Raw genomic sequence first — 20723 nt, 5'->3', positions numbered from 1 at the left:
AGGGCTCACTCTCTCGATCAATGATAAAACCAAACGCTGGGAAATTGTATTGAGAAGCCTAGACTAGAAATTCCCTCAAGTCCTTCATTGCAAATGTGTTGTGTATCTAAATGGCCTACATTAGTCTTTACTGCAGGTGGAAGAAATAAGATAGGTTAGAACATGAATGAACTTTTTTCAGAGTTGATATGATATGATAGAGGCTTAGTGTGTATGCTCAGTCTTCTGTTCTGTCTTTTAGTTTTCAAGAAGAGATTATATTGAATCAAAAGGAGGGTGCACACCATGGCCTCTTTAAATCACCTTCTACCCTTCTGTGAATTGTCTTTTGTCTCCAGTATTTGATAAAATTAGGCTTTAGTTTAGAATTTTGTTAGATCAACACTGTGACCCACAAGTCCTTTATGGCATTCCCCCCCAAAGCCTGGCCCAGCCCCCCCATCTCTTCCCACTTCAGTGGATTTTCAGTCTCCCTGCCGCACTGTTCCAGCTTCTCCTTTGGAAAAGGAGAAGCCTGAACAGTATGGCAGGGAGATTGAAAAACCCATCTCCTCCATTTGTGTCCTGAACCTGCTGAATGTACTCAGTGGCTCAGAACGTGGCAGTAATTGATGGTGACACCATCACATCACTGCCAATTATTCCCAGGTTGGCACAGCCAGGGATCATGCATGTAGTGCCCCCCCCCCAGCTGCCCAGAGTTTGATCACTCTGACTTAGAGGCTTTCAAAAGCTAAAGAATGGACACTGCAACTTTAAAGAATATACTGGGGAAAGTGAGGCCTAACTTGCTTGTTTGGGATTCTTGTCATTGTAACACAGTTGCTCAGTTCAGACATTGCACCAGATCTTGGTGAAGGTAATTTAACTATGGTTTGGCATAATGATTGAGTTGACAAACCACAATCAAGCCAACAAACTAGAGTCTCAAGCTGCAGTTTGAAGTGGGTTTGAAAATCATAGCTTGTGTTAACTATGGTTTGACATGATGTCTGATCATAGTTATATGATCATTGCTCAGCTTCTGGAAGCCCTGTCCATAGAAATGGGAGTGCTCAATAGATGGGAAACTAAACTGTTGAGCAGATGAAAAGCAGGTGAGCAGCTCAGGTTTACACCTGTATTTTGAAGTTCCAAACCAATGGTGGAGTTTTGCCTTTGGATGCCTGATGATTGTAGAACAATTGTAGATTGTGGAACGAAACATTGCTTTTAATTCTTCAAACAAAACTAGTTGTTTTGGAATTTTATGGCCGGTATACCCAGATATTTTAACTATGAGCTGCAAACTAAGGTTCAGATTTTAAACTATGTTTAATACAAATCGTGGTTTGGTGTGATGTCTGAATTGTGTCTGCATCTTCCTTGTACACTGAGACATTGGAACAAAATTTGGTGTGCGTGCCCTTGAATATATCACTGTTCCAAATTCAAGCAGTTGGGCTCCATCACCTGCGTTAATCTTTGGTGGTGCTGGTGTGATATATTATAATGCTCTTGAAGACTGAAGTATGAGAATGAAAGTTGGTATGCATGTTTAGGACACGTTTCCATTACTTTCATGTTTATTTTTTGAAGAGGAAAATGTAAAAAATGCATTGTAATACTTTATGTTCAATGGCAGTTCTTGAATTATTGTGCTTTTGTGTGTTTTTTTCTGGGGAAAATATAAACATTCATAAGAACATAAGAACAGCCTCACTGGATCAGGCCATAGGCCCATCTAGTCCAGCTTCCTGTATCTCACAGCGGCCCACCAAATGCCCCAGGGAGCAAACAGATAACAAGAGACCTCATTCTGGTGCCCTCCCTTGCACCTGGCATTCTGACATAACCCATTTCTAAAATCAGGAGGTTGCGCATACACATCATGGCTTGTACCCCATAATGGATTTTTCCTCCAAAAACTTGTCCAATCCCCTTTTAAAGGCGTCTAGGCTAGACGCCATCACCACATCCTGTGGCAAGGAGTTCCACAGACCGACCACACGCTGAGTTTTCTTTTGTCTGTCCTGACCCGCCCAACACTCAATTTTAGTGGATGTTCCCTGGTTCTGGTATTATGTGAGAGTGTAAAGAGCATCTCCCTATCCACTCTGTCCATCCCCTGCATAATTTTGTATGTCTCAATCATGTCCCCCCTTAGGCGTCTCTTTTCTAGGCTGAAGAGGCCCAAACGCCGTAGCCTTTCCTCATAAGGAAGGTGCCCCAGCCCCGTAATCATCTTAGTCGCTCTTTTGCACCTTTTCCATTTCCACTATGTCTTTTTTGAGATGTGGAAACCAGAACTGGACACAATACTCCAGGTGTGGCCTTACCATAGATTTGTACAACGGCATTATAATACTAGCCGTTTTGTTCTCAATACCTTTTCTAATGATCCCAAGCATAGAATTGGCCTTCTTCACTGCCGCCGCACATTGGGTCGACACTTTCATCGACCTGTCCACCACCACCCCAAGATCTCTCTCCTGATCTGTCACAGACAGCTCAGAACCCATCAGCCTATATGTGAAGTTTTGATTTTTTGCCCCAATGTGCATGACTTTACACTTACTGACATTGAAGCGCATCTGCCATTTTGCTGCCCATTCTGCCAGTCTGGAGAGATCCTTCTGGAGCTCCTCACAATCACTTCTGGTCTTCACCACTCGGAAAAGTTTGGTGTCGTCTGCAAACTTAGCCACTTCACTGCTCAACCCTGTCTCCAGGTCATTTATGAAGAGGTTGAAAAGCACCGGTCCCAGGACAGATCCTTGGGGCACACCGCTTTCACCTCTCTCCATTGTGAAAATTGCCCATTGATACCCACTCTCTGCTTCCTGGCCTCCAACCAGTTCTCAATCCACGAGAGGACCTGTCCTCTAATTCCCTGACTGTGGAGTTTTTTCAGTAGCCTTTGGTGAGGGACCGTGTCAAACGCCTTCTGAAAGTCCAGATATATAATGTCTACAGGTTCTCCCGCATCCACATGCCTGTTGACCTTTTCAAAGAATTCTATAAGGTTCGTGAGGTAAGACTTACCCTTACAGAAGCCGTGCTGACTCTCCCTCAGTAAGGCCTGTTTGTCTATGTGTTTTGAGATCCTATCTTTGATGAGGCATCCCACCATCTTACCCGGTATGGATGTTAGGCTGACTGGCCTATAGTTTCCCGGGTCCCCCCTCTTTCCCTTTTTAAAAATAGGCGTGACATTTGCTATCCTCCAATCTTCTGGCACCATGGCCGTTTTGAGGGACAAGTTGCATACCTTAGTCAAGAGGTCTGCAACTTCATTCTTCAATTCCTTAATAACTCTTGGGTGTATGCCATTAGGGCCCGGTGACTTATTGATCTTCAATTTATCAATGAGGTCTGAAACATCTTCTCTTTTAACCTCTATCTGACTTAACTCCTCGGTCAGATGGGGCCGTTCGGGCAGCGGTATCTGCCCGAGGTCTTCTGCTGTGAAGACAGATGCAAAGAACTCATTTAATTTCTCTGCCATCTCTAAGTCTCCTTTTATCTCCCCTTTCCCTCCCTCACCATCCAGAGGGCCAACCAAGTATTATTAACATTATTATTATTAACAGTATTTATATACCGCTTTTCAACTAAAAGTTCACAAAGCGATTTACAGAGAAAAATCAAATAACTAAATGGCTCCCTGTCCCAAAAGGGCTCACAATCTAAAAAGATGCAAAAAGAACACCAGCAGACAGCCACTAGAACAGACAGTGCTGGGGTGAGGTGGGAAGTATTCCAGATACTTCCAAGATTTGTGTTTTTGTCTAATAATTTATAACAATTCCAGCTTTGTGTCCTGACTTACTACTGCCTCCCTTACTCTCAGCAGTTTGTTGTTTGTAATGAGGGGCCTCTGCTCTTCTTTAACTGGATTTAATTTGAAGGCACTCTGGGACATTTTCAGTTTTCCATTCAAAAGTGGAAGGGGTTGAAATTGGGGACCTGGTAGATTGAAATGTTGATCTATTAACCAAAGGGTGTCAAACTTGTTTTACATTGTGGGCTGAATAGGATTCATGGGCACCTTCTGAGGCCCAAAAGTGACAGCATTAAGCAGGAAGTGATATCATTTAGCAGATGGCCATAAATAAGTACTTCTCATGTGGGAACTCAGCTGCAAATGACAGAAGAGAAAATATGCAAATCTTAATAATTTTTTCAAGATACAGGGGAGCCCAGTCTTCATGTGGGTTGCCCTTTCAGCCATGCTGCTTCTGCTGAGCCATCACTCTGACTCAGCAGAGTAATGGCAGTTTTACTTGGCAGCTTTGCAAAGTGATGCCTCCGCAGAAGTGGCTGCTGCTGCTGAAAGGGTGGCCCGCATGTTAATTTGGCCCTCCCAGAGCCTTAGCAGTGCCTCCCTCTCTCACCCTTTTCCCATCATGTTCTTTGACTTCTGAGGTCTCCTTCTGTCTCTCTCTCTCTTCCAAACCCTCAGCAGAAGCTATGCTGCTGAAAAGGTGGTGCTGGGAGAACCCAATTATCACGGGGGGCTGGATAAAGATCTTCTGTGGGCCTTATGTTTGGCACTCCTGTGTTAATCTGTACATCTTCCCCTTATCGAAAAGGAAAGATCTGGGTGTATGGTATTGAGGCAGAAAAAGCCTGTGGTGTGTGACTTTTCACATAAAATCCAGGTTACAGGTCAGTTTCTGCAAGAGGACATTTAAGGCGTAGGGCTGCAGGTCAGCTAATTAACAGAGTGAAACTACAACCATGGAGAATACTCTGCAATCCTCTTAATAATTTTTGAGAACTTCTGTGGAAGAATAATTTGCTTGACAGGCATCCACAGACTTGATTGTTTAGGAAGATTGAATTAAATCAGCAGTTCCCAATCTGCGTGTCTGGGGTAGGAAGACTGCGGCACAAGCCTCCAGACAGTGTCAGGAGGCTCAGCATAGTGGGCAGAGCTGCAGTGTGTAAAAACAGTGCGCTGCAAAAAGCCTTCCACCCATCCTGACCTTCTTACCACTGTTTGCACTGGACCTCTGAACCTGGAAGTGAATGACAGCGAAGTCACCGCATGACACATTTCATGTCACTGTCACTGACCTCCGGTTGTCAGGGTGTCGCAGCAGCAGTAAGTTTGGGAATGGCTGGTTTTAATAATGAATAATACTGAGGGGAATAAGCAGATGACTGTGCCACTTCCACCAGAGGATGAAATCATTCGTGGTTTTTTGCATAACTAGTTACAGATGTGGTAAGGATGCTTGAAAATGCTGGTCTCCAAATCAACTTTGAGAACTGACTTCCAGATCAGCTTCCAGAGAGCCACTTGGTGTGCTAATCCCTAATGTACATTTTTGTGACATCTTTTTGTTTCCTATTGGCTTGATGCTTTTTCAATATGCTGAACACAGCATGCTTTTAGAAAAGCATAGTTTGGGACTGTGTATAGTAAGAGTCCAAAATTTAGTGGATATTGACAGTGACGCATGAATTCTTGATAGCCTCAGATGAATTCCAGTTATGGTTTGAAGATACATAGTGCAGCAGCCTTGCTGAAACTAAGCTAGTCTGTGTTTTGTTAGTGTGTGGATGGGAGACTTCTTAAGAACCCCAGAGGTGCAGGGTAGAAGCTGCTCAGTAGAAGTAGCACTGTTGAAAGGGTAGCTTGCATGATGATTGGGATCTCTCAGCACTGCCCTTCTAGCAGTGCCACTTCTGCCAAGGTGTCATGTTGCGGCTCAGCAGCTAATGGCAGCACTGGGACAGCCTAATTATCATGTAGAACCAGATAAATATCTTCTGCGGGCCTTATGTTTGATACCTCTATGCTAGATGAATGATGAAATAGTTTAGTGGATATCTGTGAAAGAATGTATAAAAAGATCACATTGCTGATTCAGCCCAACAGTGATTAAAGGACAAATTGGGGGCCCATCAAAAGGCCATGACTGACAGATTCCTTGGGAAATGGTGTATATTCTTTTCAGTGTGAATTCCTGGTCTATGAGATTGGCAAAAATAATAATAATAATAATAATTTGGTGGTGACAGAAAATTTGTTCATATTTTATTATTTGGATTAGTGTTTAAAAGCAAAACTATCACTTTAGGAATATTGCTTTTTTTGTACTAAGGAACATTTAACAATTGAGACAATAGTCAACATTTCTTTCTTTTTGTTTTTGTTTTTCCCTCCCACTTGAACAGGTGAATGTCTACGTGCTGGGAAAAACTTTCCTTCTGTTGGCCAGAGAGCTCTGCATAAATGCTCCAGCTATAGGTATTTTTTTTGGCTTTCTGTACATGGGTCTTACTTGTGCCATGAATTTCATGGCAGCTTCTCAAAAAAATATTTGCATAGTGCAATTTAAAGTCTATTTAGAAGGTGTTTCAGGCATATATGCAGAGGAGTCCAGAGATGAAAACTACCATCTGAAGCACAGAGTTAACCCTAACATAACCTGCAATCCTAGACACACTTTGAGAGTAAGTCCCATTTAACACAATGGAACTTGCTTTTGAGTAGAAATGCATGTGATTGTGCCGAGTGGTTTAAAAAACAACAACAGCATGAACAAGATAAGGTTTCCTCATTTCATTTCTGCTGTTTTTAAAAATTATGGCTAAACGAATTGCTGAACTTTAAGCATGGACCTGTCCTGTTTAGATTCCAAGAAATGGAACAGTGTTGATGCATATTGAGTGTTATCACCTGTAGTGGGAAAGCCTTGTTTTTAAGTGACTAGCAAATTTCCCCTAGCAAATAATGGATAGCAGTGACAGCAGAGCCCCTTGAGGCAAAACCAACTTCAAGTTGTCTTAGAAGCACTGGAAACAACATCATAGTTGCTGTTTAATGCAGTTATCCCACCCATCAGTATTTCCAGGGAAAGTAAAGATTCTAAGGCTGTAGTCCTTATATACATGCATGTCTGAGAGTAAATCTAATTAAAATATAGGGCTTACTTTGGGGTAGATGTGCATGGGATTGTGCTCTTAATGGCATATAGGAACCTTGATCTTGCTTGGCTGTGGCGTCTAGGCCAACCTGTCTAGAACTGGTCTGTGATTGCATAAGAATGTAATTAATATAATCTTATGCATGTCTACTCAAAAGTAAGTCCTATTGAGTTCAGTGGGGCTTGCTCCTAAGTACTTAGGATTTTGGGTTAAGTGTAGTTGGGTGAGTGAATTGTAATTTATCACTAAGGCTGGGTTAGCATGTTTGTAATGTATGTATAGGAAAGGATAGAATAAAGAGCCATGTATAAAATTTGTTTGAAATCATGAAAAGGTTTTTTTTTCTCAACCACAACGGCAGCTGCTTTGTTTTAGGTGGAGGCTGATATGTGGTAATTTTGATTATCTCCACTTTGGGGGCCAGCACTTAATCAGCGACCTTGAATAAAATCAAAGCAAATTATGAAAATTGCCTTCATAGTGACTTTATGTACGCAGTTACTTGGACAGCAACTATAATGTTGGTGTTACACCAACAATCTGCAAATATTTCCATGACCAAAGGCAGTGCTATTGTAATGCATTTTAACATATGTTTCCATAATCAAAGGTGCATGATCACTACTTTCGGTCAGAAAATATACTCAGCCTACAGTGTCTGTATTAATATTGTACAAGTGGTGGTCCTGATTCCTATAAAGGGATGCATTTATCACTTCTGAAGTATCAGTAATCTTGATAGCGCTACCGCATGACTCCCTGATGGAGTTTGCTGCTCACCTAAAAGCATTAATGTAAATGTCAGAAATTGTAATTACTTCATAATATTTTGGGAGGCAAATGAGAAATGACAGAACATTCCAAAATTTACCACTAAGCGTATGAAGCCTCTGAATACCTTTAGCTGACAACCAAAACTTGTCCACATTGACTGTGCTTTTCTCTACAACAAAGTCAGTCTATGTTAATCAAAGCATTTTTGTATATGTTCAGATCTGAAAATACTCATTTTTGACATTTACTTGTTAATAAAAACTTGGCATTAATATTGCACTTCAGAATTCCCAAAGCACATCACATACATTATCTCAGTAATTTTACAATTCTTTAGGGTAAGTCTGTTTTATCGCAGGCAATAATGCAGTTATCAGATGGCAGATATCATGCCAAGAAAGTGGCATGCTTAAGGTTGTTTGGGTAGTGATGACATTTGAACTGGGAGCTTCCAGCTCATGCTTTGAGTCTCTGTGCTACACTAGCTGTTTCCAAATGCAATAAGATTCAAAGTGCTTTCCATATTGGAACACATGATTATGCTTTTGTTTTCATATAATATGAATTTAATTTAGGATGTGATTCAGAGGTCACTTAACAGTGCTGTAGTTCCTGATTTAAATAGGGTTAGAACAGCAACAAATGGTTTTTAGAATTGCACTGCATTTGATGGATTTATAGAGACTGGATGAGGAAGATACATTATTGATCAATGTAGATTTGTACACAGTAACATGGGAGTTCAGCGTGATCCTGTGGTGTCTAAAAGTGGTTTGGCTGCCTTGCTTTTATTCTTTCATCCTTGGTGATCTTGCAGTATGGTTCTAGACTTGGTAAATACAGTGCCCAGAGTTGCATTGGGCAATCCATATGACAAATCTTGGACTCTTCCTTTCAATAGCTCTTTCTGATGCCACATCACAAAATATTTTCAAAGCTGTCTTCAGTTGCAAAAATGGTTTCATCTTATTTGGGGGACCACATTTTGGGAAATACAGGTCCAAAATCCCTTTGTGAACTCTGAATTAGCTGCACTGTTCCTTGGATATTGGCTGGTATCTCTTTTCCTAGTTTACCCCAGTTCAAATGTAACCTGATGCTTGAGACATTTCCTTTTGCAAGAGAGCTATTTGTGACCTAGCATCAAGCCAAGATATATAGCCTTGCACAATCCATTTTTAGCTTATTTTGCTCTGAAAACTTACTGTGTCAAACGTCTCGAATTGGGAGTTGCTCTAATAAAGGGCACCCTAGCATACAGTTGCTGAAAGTATTCAGGGGAAAAAAAGCTTTGGAATTAGACTGTAAAACCTCATAGTTGTTACAGGTCACAGTTTGTAGCAATTATGTTACTATTCATATATTGAAATATTCCAGTTTTTACTCCCAAACTATTGTAAAATATGATGGGAAAGAAAATATTTGCTTTGGGCTCCTTTGTTGCCTTGATCTTTAGGCCTTCTTGTTGGATGTATTTACCTTTTATGAATCAACAGAACCCTGGTAGTGTATTATTTAATAAACCTGCCCCCCCCCCAAAACCTGCTACAACTTAGACAGCCAAAATTCTTAAGTGTAGAATCTACCACATAACAAGCTATATTATATGCCTTTGGTTTGGCTCTGGATTTGAACAGTGGGTACTTGCAATATTTGAATTATCATATTTTATTTTATCTTTGCTCTGTCACTCATCCAGTGACACCAAACCCATGGAACTGAGCGATGAAAAGTACTCTGAGAACAGAAATGAGTTTCATTATCTGCTTGTAACAATTATGAGACCTTCCCATAAGAATCTGTTTTTGTAATTTAGCTGTCTTTTTTATAGTTCAGTCCTATGCATATTTACTCAATGGGGCTTATTCCCAAGTGAGTGCGTGTAGGATTGCAGCTTTCTGCTGTTTAGGATTGGACTATTAGTGAGTCAGCTTCAACGTCTCTTGGTATAGACTTTGTAATTATTTGAATTACCCAGAGCTGTTTAAACATCAGACATCTGAGTAACATAGAACTGTTTGAGGGTGTATAATACACCCTATATCAAGAGAAATTGGCCCTGAATAAATTCCATACATTGTGCCTCTTATCAGTGAGCCCAACAGGATGACAACAGCTGTTGGGGTCAAGTTCTGCACACTGACTGACAGAAATGCCTCCAGTAAATAAAGCCTTAAGGTTATTGTTTTTCCGCAGTACCATCCTGTCCTGTTATATGCCTTCAGTCTTACTGGTATCAAAGTTAAGTTTACATAAATGGGTGGAATAATGCAGCCTTGGGTTGTGGCAGGCATGTTTCTTTAAAAAGATGAGTTGCACTTTCTGTGAACTTTAATGTGAAAATAAGCTATCAAGACACAGCAAAGTACACAAGTGTTTAGGACAAGTAAAAATTGTTTTATATTCAACAGATTCTCAAACCGCTCTAGTTTAGAACATTCTGTTTGAGTCGGTTGCAGTCTGCAAGTTAGTTATCTATATACAAAATAAATGCACGTTACGTGCAAAATTTCAGCGTTTTCCCCTCCTGCATGTTGCAGTTTAATAATTAATTCAAATAGCTTATGAATAAATAAAATAAGATTAATTTCAAGAGCATTCCTTCACTTAGTTTGATAACCTGATTGTAAGTAGATAGTAAGTAGTGTAACATTCTGAACTGCTCTGGAGTTCCTGCAGTAACATCAGCATATCCCTTAGTGTGCATAGCAGTACTTGGGATACAATCTAAGTGAAATGCATCATGCATAGAAAATGAGTTCAGGTATTTGTCCCCCTTGTACTCCTGTGCCGTTGGTGCTGTCTGAGGAACACTGGAACTGGAATGTCACTTTCCCACACTGCACTTCAGTCATGCCCTCTTGTCCAAAATAACTGAGTTCATTGCCATCCAAAATGGCACTTACGTTGTAAAAGGTGTCTTGCTCCACCTGCACGGGATGCTCAAACCACACCGAGAAAGTGTTACTAGATCCATCAGAGGTAAATTTTGTCAGGTTCTGGGCCAGCACAACTCCTAGCCGCTTCAGTTCAATTTTGACACTGTATTCAGCTTTCCCACAACTTGACCCGTACAATCCCAGTCCAGCTATAAATATCCTTTTATCTACAGCAAACTGGATGCTGTCACACCGACCTCGGTACCGCCACTGATTGCTACGGTAGGCGGAGGACTGAAATCGGTGGCACCTTTGTGGTACAAGTCCTTTCCTTTTTGTCAGTGGAAATTCTAGCTTAGGTTTGTTTGCAGCAGTATACCATAAGAAAATATTATGCCTTTCCTCAAGGGTGAGGATATCGGACTGAGCAGCTCCATTGGCAAACTCTTCCAGAGTCATGGTGGGAATCCGTACCAAGTATAAAGCTTTTCCTAATACATTCCGCTTGTTTCTTGGTGTGATAGGGAGCCCTTGCCTCTTGCATTCAGCTTCAGCCCAGTTCAGGACAGCTTCAAACACAACCACCTCCTTTGTGTTCAGGGCTTCCCGTGTCACAATGATCTCTAGCGTCTGTTGATCTATTTCACAGAACCCCTCGGATTTCAGTGCCATTTCAGCTTGAGCATCAATGACTTCCCAGCAACGCTGAGTCAGCTCTGGCTCCTCAAAGAGTCTGCTCTGAGACAGTAGGACGCAAGCATTCTTGGCTTCCAAACTAGTCTCCAGAAAATTGACGCAAGCTTTTGCTAAGGCTGGGACAATGTACTTCTTGGCAGCATACAAGGTAGCAAGCACTGTGTCGGCTTCCAGGTCAATTTCATCACTGTACATGTACCTATTAATATAAAAACATTCCCTTTTAGAAACAGAAGGTATTGCTATCTTAATATGCAGCTAGCAATTTAACATCAACAACTTTTTGTTAGGGATTGATATTAATTTTTCCCCCCATGGTGCTTTGACAGTTCAACTTCATTTGCATAAAGCCATCTTTACAGCTTACTTACTTCAGTAAGATTAGGAAAGCTGCAGGTTCCACATCTGGTATATGGATTTCAGATTTGACCTCTGCAAGATCACCGTAAAACATAGCATAGAAGACAGAACTACCAACCGCCAATACATACTGTATGAGAAAGAAAAAAAGACAAGTACCCCAAGTCAGCCATGCTAGTTTGAACTCATGTTTACTATAGTTTAGTAAACCATGTCCCTCTGTAGCAGAAAGCTTGTAGTCTGAGGGAATGAAAATGCCAGTTGAGGTAGTAGGGGTAAATCTCAGTCTCCTACAAAGGCTACCAAGCTTAGGCTGGACACAGTGCACTTTGCCCAGAATTACAGTGTACTAGAAAAATATCAAGGGTAAGTGCCAACCTAAGGCAGTGGAACACTGTTGCTTCCAACATCATCCCAGAAGAAAATATAGAAAGCAGGAGACTTAAGTGCTTCCATTTCAACACTGATACAAATGCAGTCCTATAACATTGTAAGAAAGCTGTGGGGGAGGGGGGGAAGTGACTGATCCTACCAACCTTGTGAGCAGGAACTTTCTTGGCTGCCCCCACTGGGCCCACAATAAAATGCACGTCAGCCATGAGCTCGTTATTGAACATGAGTGTGTTCCTGCAAGTTTACAAAAAAGAACCACAGTTAAGCCAAACAGCAAAGTCAATCTGGAGTGTTTTTCTTGCCTGCTCCATCAGCCATTCTCTCAGTGCTGCCTGCGCCCGCCCCATCCTGGAACCAGTCCAACCATGACTGCAGTGGCTCCTTCCCACTCTGGCAGGTTCCCAGCAAGGGACAGGTAGCAGGGGAGCCAAGTAAAGTTTCCCCTGGTCTCTAGGAAACCCCCCCCCCAGCTCGCTTGCTGGCGATTCCAGGCCCCTCGCTTGCACCCCCTTGCTATTTCTTTTTTTAAAAAAGGGGCTGCCTCTGGCAGCCCTGCCAGGAAGGGTGCAGTGGGTGCACACCCAGCCTGCTTGCTTCAACCTGCAGCCGCTGGAGCCTCTTCACTCCCAGGGAGAGTCTCTCTCTGCCTTTCAGGCGCCCCCCACGATGTGCGTGGGTTGAGTGCTTGGGTGCCTCCCCTGGCGGTGGTGCTTTTCTTAGGACTCTGGTGGGGAGGCTCTGCCTCACCACTCACTGCCCCCCCCCCGCCGCTGCTGCTGCTCCCTCTGCAGGCAGGCTGCCCGCGGGCGGGTGCCGCTCACCTCTCGCGCAGGGTGGGGTGGAAGGACTGCCAGTTGGCGCTCTCCACGTTGTTGTTGTTGAGGTTCTGCAGGGGCGGCGGCGGCGGGGGCTGCGCGCTCTGCTGGAGCTGGAGGGCGTTCTTCTTGCTGTTGGCGGCGGCGCTGCTGTGGGCGAGGTTGGTGTTGGCGCTGGCAGGGTAAAGTTCCGCAGCCATCTTCTTGCGGAGGGCCAGGGGCCCGATCTCATAGCATGCTGGCCCCTTGCCGGTGGCCCGGACGCTCTTGCGGGACTTCTTGAGGGTCTCTGGAAGCAGAAGAAAGAAAGTCAGGCACTTCATGATCCGGCCCTGGAAGCAGCCATGGTCCGGTGGCATCGGCGGGAGGGGAGCCCCTCCTCGGCCGCGAGGCCGGCGCAGCCCCGCTTCGGGAGGGGGGGAGGCTCTGCCCGGCTCTCTCGTTCGCGCTGTGTGCTCCCGACGGAGGCGCCGCGAGGACGGTGGCGGAGAGGACGATGCCCGCCTGACTCGGGGCCAGGGCTCACCTGGCGGCTGCAGCTGCGCGGGGGCGTCCCCGCCGCAAGCCCGAAGCTGGCAGTGCCCGAGGGCGCCCCAGCCCGCGACCCCCCAGACTTCTGCGAATCCTCTCGGGGAGAAGTGAAGCAGGAGGCTCGGGCTCCCCTCCCAGGCGGAGGCTGGGCATCCACGACGGCTCCGCCGCCTTCCTGCCCCGGAGAAGGGCCGCCAGCCGCGCGCTCTCTCCCCGGCCGGATCCGGAGCCCGTGCAGAGGAGGGCAGCCGCCCTGGGGAGACGGTGCCCTCGCCGCGCTGGGGATGCTGCTGCTGCCCCTGCGAGCCGGCTGCGGGTGCGCGGATGTGCTCGCCTGCCCGTCGCCCTGGCTCTGCCCGCCGCTGCCTCCGCCTCGCGCCGCTGCCTCCGCCTCTAATAGCCAGCAGCAGCCCCGCGCGTCACCGGCGCCTGCTCCAATGGCCGAGGCGAGCAGGGCGCAGAGGGGAGGCCGGCCTCCCTCCCTCGCCAGACAATATGTCATTCTTCTCCCTCCCCTCCTCCTGGGAGGGGGGAGAAGCACAGCAGACCCCAGTGGTGGGGAAAGGGCTGGGGGGCTGCCTTAGAGCGCAGGGGTCCCCCTCCCAGTCCCCACTGCTACAAAGCCTTTTTTTTGGGGGGGGGATAAAGTTTCCAGGCTTTGCAGTGCCCCCCCACCCATGCACACCCTCCCCCCCGTGCATCAGGCTGGGCGCTTGTGGGGCCGCCCCAGATGCGGACCCTTGCCTGCCCAGGGACCCCGATGGTTGCAAAGGGGGAGGTTTGGATGCAGTGGCGTAGCTGGAGGGGGGCAAAGCACTGGGTCTTGCAGCGTGCAAGGGGCCCCTTCGGAGTCATTCCAGGCGTACGCCTCCGTTTTGCCCCCCCCCGCTTGGAATGACTCCGAAGGGGTCCCTTGCACGCTGCAAGACCCAGTGCGTTGCCCCCCCTCCGGCTACGCCACTGTTGGGCGAATGCAAAAGGCTCTGAGCTGGCGAGCGCCTGCAGTTCGCAGAGTGGACCGACTGCAGCGCCCTGCCCGCCCTCCCCCTCCCTCTTCCCGGTGCCCCGGCGCCCGCGGTCAGTCCCCACCCAGCCAGCCCGTACCTGCTGCCCTACGAGGCTCCCCCTCGCCCGATCCCCGCCGGGAAAGTTTGCAAGGGAGGCTCTTGCGCAGAGTCCGGAGCCATGACTGCGGAGGTGGCAGGCAAGCAGGCAGCAGCGGGCGGGAGGGGCCGCTCGCACACCCGGGCAGGCGCTTCCCTCCGCGTGCCGAGCGAGGGCGCCCCTGCCTGCACCGTGGATGCACCTGGCCCCGCTCAGTCTGGTCTTTCCCTGGGCAGGGAACAGTTGGGGTTCTTTGCTTGTCAACCCTGGGGGATAGAATGCAAGGGAGGGTCACCCAAAGTGCAGCAGTCAAGCAGCAGCCATAGAGGCCCTGCCCCAAAGGCAGGGATTGCATGGCTTCAGTGGTGTGCTTCTCATTCACCCTCGGAAATCCCAGGGACCGCATGGAGGTGCATCAAGGATCAAGCCCGCGCACAGGCACTGTCTGGATACAGTTTCTAATGCCACAGAAAGCACCTCTGTAGAGGCACTGATGTAAGTCAGTGGTTCTCAAACTTTAAGCACTGGGACCCACCTTTTAGAATGAGAATTTGTCAGGACCCGCCGCAGGTGATGTCGTGAACAGAAGTGACAATTATCAAGCAGGACAATTTTTGACAATTCTAGGCCGCAGTCCTACCCACACTTACCCAGGAGTAAGTCCCATTTGCTGTCATTGTTAAAAGCATATACATAGTAGCCTGTTAAAAGTACAGGTTTGTAATATTTACCCAAATGCAGTCACACACCATACCGCATGCTTTTAAGACTAATATAGTAAAAATAAAACATTGAAAAGAATGGGGACCCACCTGAAATTGGCTCGCGACCCACCTAGTGGGTCCCGACCCACCATCTGAGAAACACTGATGTAGGTCATCGCATCTGTGTTTTGCTGCCTACACAAAGCACTGGGTTCAGGCTGGACTCATCCGCATGTGTAACGCACTGCAAAATATAGGGATGTGAAATTTTCACACACAGACAACGCAGTTGCATAAGATGTGGGGCGTTTCAGGCCATTGTTCTGTGAACCTGTAGTAGGAGAAGGAACAACTTGCAAGCAGTTGTGTAGCTAGAGGGTACAACGCACTAAGTTTTACAGGAAACCTCAGCATGCAAATGACTCCTCCCCTTTGGAGCCATTCCAGGCAGTGGGAGCCTCCATTTTGCTCCTATCACCAGGAATGGCTCCAGAGGGGAGGGGCCACTTGCACACAGTGGTGAGGCTCTTTGCAAAACTTAGTGCTTTGTACCCCTTCTACTTACACCACTGCTTGCAACTGCACTTCATATGTTGCAGGATACCTACATTTTCAGGAGGGAATCTTAGCTCAGTGGTAAAGTTGCAAACAAAAGCTCCAGAGTTCTGGCACATTAACCATGTGAGGTGGCAGGGTTAGGAAGGCCTGGAGGCCTAAGAGACATTGCTAGACAAAGTAGATCATGTGGGGCTAGATGGACCAGTGGTTGGCTTGGTGATTGGTTCTATGTACCATTGCCAATTGCCTATTTGTACATCTTATTGGTGGAATTTGTTGCCACTAATAACCATTAGCTTTCCAAAGAATTTGGACAAATACATGAAGGTGGCATAGAAGTTTATCACTGGCTATTAGTAACAATGGCTATGTGGAACATAAGAACAGCCCCACTGGATCAGGCCATAGGCCCATCTAGTCCAGCTTCCTATATCTCACAGCGGCCCATCAAATTCCCCAGGGAACACACCAGATAACAAAAGACCTGCGTCCTGGTTCCCTCCCTTGCATTGGCATTCTGATATAACCCATTTCTAAAATCAGGAGGTTGCACGAACACATCATGGGTTGTAACCTGTAATAGATTTTTCTTCCAGAAATTTGTCCAATCCCCTTTTTAAAGGCATCTAGGCCAGATGCCATCACCACATCCTGTGGCAAGGAGTTCCACAGACCAACCACTCGCTGAGTAAAGAAATATTTTCTTTTGTCTCTCCTAACTCTCCCAACACTCAATTTTAGTGGATGTCCCCTGGTTCTGATGTTGTACGAGAGTGTAAAGAGCATCTCTATCCACTTTATCCTTCCCATGCATAATTTTGTATGTCTCAGTCATGTTCCCCCTCAGGCACCTCTTTTCTAGGCTGAAGAGGCCCAAATGCCATAGCCTTTCCTCATAAGGAAGGTGCCCCAGCTCAGTAATCATCTTAGTCGCTCTCTTTCGCACCTTTTCCATTTCCACTATGTCCTTTTTGGGATGTGGCAACCAGAACTGGGCACAGTACTCCAGGTGTGGCCTTACCATCGACTTATACAACAGCATTATAATATTAGCTGTTTTGTTCTCAATATCTTTTCTAATGATCCCAAGCATAGATGCCTTCTTCACTGCTGCTGCACATTGGGTTGACACTTTTATCGAGCTGTCCACCACCACCCCAAGATCTCTCTTCTTATCTGTCACAGACATTAGCCTATATGTGAAGTTTTGGGTTTTTGCCCCAATGTGCATGACTTTACTCTTATTTATATTGAAATGCATCGTCTTCATTCAGAGGCAGGATGCCACTGAATACCAACTGTGTTTGGGGGGGAGTGGGAAGAAACAGGACCTTCATTTCCTGTTTGTATCATTCCCAAAATCATGTGGTTGGACATTAAGGGAAACAGGATGCTGGATCAGATGGACCTTTGGTCTGATCCAGCAGAACTGCTGTTATACTGCTGCTTGTACGTTTATGTTCTTAGAAAAGTAAACCTGTTTTCATGCTCTTCAGGCACATCTTTGGTATATGTGTTGAATATGCTAAATACGGAGTATAATACTAATGAAGTACAACATCATTCCAGGACGCCCTGGAGAGGTGCCCTGGCCCTGGAGAGAGGCCCAGAAGAGGTGTCCTGGCCCTCAGTGACAGTTTCATTAGAAACTAGCACTGACCAGAATTTTATTACTGTGTAGTATTTTTTAAAATGTGGTAAGCCTAGTAAGCCTCCTTGGGGTCCTCTTCAGAGGTAGAAAGGTGCTTTAGAAATACCTGGATCAAATAAATAAAACATGAAAGTCTTGAACTCTGTGTGAGAAACACAGCAAGAGTGATCTTATTTTGGTTCATCTTCTGTTATAAAAGGAAAGAAAAAGAAGAACAAACTGCAAATTTTCATCCTGTGTTGGCATGCACAGTATCTGTGACCCCTTTAGGTTCTGCCTCATGAGCAAGTTTCTTAGCCCTTGGCTGCAGGAATCTTATTAGAATATAAGACAACGTCATAGATTCATCTGTTCTCTATGAACATAGGTATGAAGAGCATCCCGGCAGTCAAATCATGGTTGTGAGCTTGAGTAACAGCTGTGGCACTTGCATAAAGGGAACATATCCAAGCTGCCTTCTACTGCATCAGCCTATTGACCCATTTAGTTCACTGTTGCCTGCACTGTTTGGGAGTAGCTCTCCAGGGTTCTAGACTGTTCAGCCCTTTTACTTGCACCTTCCACCAAGCAAACCCCCCATTTAGAGAGAGTTGAGAACTATACACACAATTCTGTCAATGTGCTAAACTCAGGAAATAACTTCTCAATCAATAGATTTGGTCAGCACGCTAAAATTCATTGAAGAAATAAACCCACGTGTTTTATATTTTATCCTGTGAGAAATGGCTAAGAGATTTTGAACAACTTTAAATGGGGCTATGTGGGTCATCCATTCACACGTATTTCCACATTCTTGGGCTGCTGTAGAATCAAAAGCTGTGTCAGGTGGTGGAACTGACAAGGAGGCTAAGAATCCAGTGGAGCTGAGCTCCACTGGTCCTGTTTCCCTCTTGCCCCACTCCCTCCCCCTGGCACGCCTCCTCCCTGCCCTCTCCCTGCCCTCCCTCCACCTCCCTCCATGCTGGAACACCTCCTCCCCACCTTTCCCCACACCCCCACCTACGTCTTTGCTGCCCCATGCTTCGGGCAACTGCCAAGCGGTGGAGCATTGGTGATCCACGGGCGCTAGTTCAGCACCGGCTGGAGCAGAGCTAGCACCAGCGCTGAGGGCTGCAAAAGTGCTTTACCGAGCTGGCAGTGTGAGCTCAGGATTGGGCTCTTAATTATTACCTAATAATCAGTTAGATTTCAACATGCATTGAAATCATTCTTTCGGATGATAAGTTATTAAATTGTATATCCGCAAGAACGATTTCAATGCATGTTTCCAAGCAAAGACTTGTCTTAATGAAGAGAACAACTTAAGAAGGATATCAGCTAAGAAAACTGAATTGCGTATAATCGTTAACAATTTACCTGACAGGAAATGAGAAACTGAAATCTTTACCAAACATGATGTATGCATAGAACAAAGCATTAAAACTACGCATTTTTTTTTTGTTTAATCCAAAAACAATGGATTTCTGTATGGATTAAACATTTTTCAGAACTATTTTTTGATAAGTGCAAATCCCCAGATACCCAACTCGACTTCAATTCATCTGATCTACCTACTTGGCCCCCTGTGATGCCAATGGAGATCATACAGATAATAGATCAATTGAAATCAGGGAAAGCTGCCGGACCGGATCTAATACCTCCTGAACTTTTAAAATGTGACCCTGAGTGGTGGGCTCACTTGCTTGCACCCCTCTTCACAACGATCGATAGGACTGGCTTAGTTCCCAAAGATTGGGTCTCGGCAACAATCATCCCAGTTTTTAAAAAGGGTGACCCTAATCTCCCTGCGAATTACCGGCCTATCAGCTTGCTCTCTGTAATAGTCAAAATTTATGCGAAATACCTAAATAATAAGCTTTTTACCTGGACCAACTCTAAGGCTATCCTAGGTCCTGAGCAATCAGGATTTTGTCGGGGCAAATCAACAATGGATAACTGTTTAATTTTATCTCACCTAGTCTATAAACAGATTAAGAAAGCCAAGGCAAGACTCTATGTGGCTTTCCTTGATCTAAGAGCTGCGTTTGATTCCATTGATAGAGATCTTCTTTGGTCTAAATTAGCCAGCATGGGGATTGATAAAAGACTATTGATGTTAATTAAGATCTTATATTCTAACACATCATGTAAAGTTAGATATACCAGGAATGGTAGCCTCACACACCCCATTGCTATAAACAAAGGGGTTAAGCAGGGATGCATTTTGGCTCCCATGCTATTTAACCTGTTCCTGAATGATTTAGCCCCAGCCTTGAAGACAGTGGATAGTCACTGCCCGATACTTGGGTCCCATCCAGTGCCGCTATTACTGTATGCGGATGATGCGGCTCTTATTTCTCGAACAAGAATTGGCTTAAAACGTCTACTTAATCAATCTATAGAGTATTTTACATCCAACAAGTTACAGATTAACTACTCTAAATCTAAAATCATGGTGTTTGCCAACAATTGGAAACCATTTAAATGGTCATTTATGGGCAACAAAATGGAACAGGTAAAGACATTCAGATATTTAGGCATTAATTTCCACTATAAGCATTCGTGGGTTTCTCACCGTAATGCAGTCCTAAATGCATCAAAAATCTCATCCCTTGCAATTTCCCGGTTTTTTTTTTAGCCATGGTAACAGATATGTCCCGGCTGCTTTAGAGGTATTCAAGGCTAAGGTACTTTCGCAAGTTCTTTATGGCTGTCCAATCTGGCATAAGGCTTTGAATCATTCAACTGAGAGCATACAGGCATCCTTCCTGCAGAGGATCTTGGGTTTTCCCAGATGTGTCCCATAGTCTGTGATGTGTCTTGAAGTGGGTTTTATTAGACTTAAAACATTGACTTGGTTGAGATCAGTAAAATTTTGGCTTGCAATCCTCTTCAGTGCTGCCCCATATGGGCTAATGTACCAGCTTCTGGCTGATCCAGTACTGCCTGTGGAGGTTGCGGATTTACTCACCAAGCTTAAATCGATAGGACTAGACACAGCAAGCCTGGGTATGATTGGTTTAAGCGAAGCCTACAGGACTATCAAGGAAAGATTGCTCGATATTGAGCGTCAAGAGCTACTCTGTGCAGCTAACACCATTTGCTCCCCTCTCCATCTGCACATCCCAGTCAGCTTTGGGAAGCCAGCTTCTTTCCTTTATCATCTGCAGTGCCCACAGGCTCGCAGAGCATTCTCCCTTGTGAGATGCAATGCCTTTCCATCAGCTCTGCTAGCGGGCAGGTTTAGTGGCATTCCCTACTCAGAAAGAGGATGTACCTGTGACAGGAATTGTGTGGAGACATTACATCATATATTTTTTTACTGCCCACTCCATGATACCCTTCGTAAGATCTATCT

The 20723-nt window shown here is 45.2% G+C and overlaps 2 protein-coding genes across 5 annotated transcripts in view; one reads left to right on the top strand and one right to left on the bottom strand.

The window, feature by feature from the left end:
• The window catches only part of BRF1 (BRF1 RNA polymerase III transcription initiation factor subunit), a 180581-nt gene that overhangs the window by 42707 nt on the left and 117151 nt on the right, over positions 1 to 20723 (top strand). For both annotated transcript variants that reach the window (XM_066629563.1, XM_066629554.1), the window contains exon 3: positions 6169 to 6241. In XM_066629563.1, coding sequence (XP_066485660.1) covers positions 6169 to 6241 — 73 coding nt within the window. The remainder of the gene's footprint in view (positions 1 to 6168; positions 6242 to 20723) is intronic.
• BTBD6 (BTB domain containing 6) lies at positions 10072 to 14560 on the bottom strand. Of its 3 annotated transcripts, none has more exons than XM_066629584.1 (5): positions 14474 to 14560; positions 12845 to 13127; positions 12167 to 12257; positions 11642 to 11760; positions 10072 to 11469 (listed from the first exon to the last, which is right to left on the bottom strand). In XM_066629584.1, the coding sequence occupies exons 2-5, from the start codon at positions 13036 to 13038 to the stop codon at positions 10437 to 10439; spliced, it is 1437 nt and encodes a 478-aa protein (XP_066485681.1). In that variant the 5' UTR covers positions 13039 to 13127; positions 14474 to 14560; the 3' UTR covers positions 10072 to 10436. The 3 variants fall into 3 exon arrangements, with proteins under 3 accessions (XP_066485681.1, XP_066485673.1, XP_066485669.1); XM_066629576.1 differs by lacking the exon at positions 14474 to 14560 and adding an exon at positions 13365 to 13742; XM_066629572.1 differs by lacking the exon at positions 14474 to 14560 and having other exon boundaries at positions 12845 to 13350.

Source organism: Tiliqua scincoides, chromosome 1, assembly GCF_035046505.1.
Source record: "Tiliqua scincoides isolate rTilSci1 chromosome 1, rTilSci1.hap2, whole genome shotgun sequence".
NCBI classification, from domain to species: domain Eukaryota; kingdom Metazoa; phylum Chordata; class Lepidosauria; order Squamata; family Scincidae; genus Tiliqua; species Tiliqua scincoides.
This window is presented reverse-complemented; position numbering and strand designations above follow the sequence as displayed.

Excerpts from the sequence above, each read along its gene's own strand:
- BTBD6 (XM_066629572.1), bottom strand. The coding sequence starts at position 13,197 with ATGCCACCGGACCATGGCTGCTTCCAGGGCCGGATCATGAAGTGCCTG. Across the intron at positions 12,258-12,844 it reads CACCCCACCCTGCGCGAGAG|GAACACACTCATGTTCAATA; the intron begins GTGAGCGGCACC and ends GTAAACTTGCAG. Across the intron at positions 11,470-11,641 it reads GCTTTCCTAATCTTACTGAA|GTACATGTACAGTGATGAAA; the intron begins GTAAGTAAGCTG and ends TTATATTAATAG.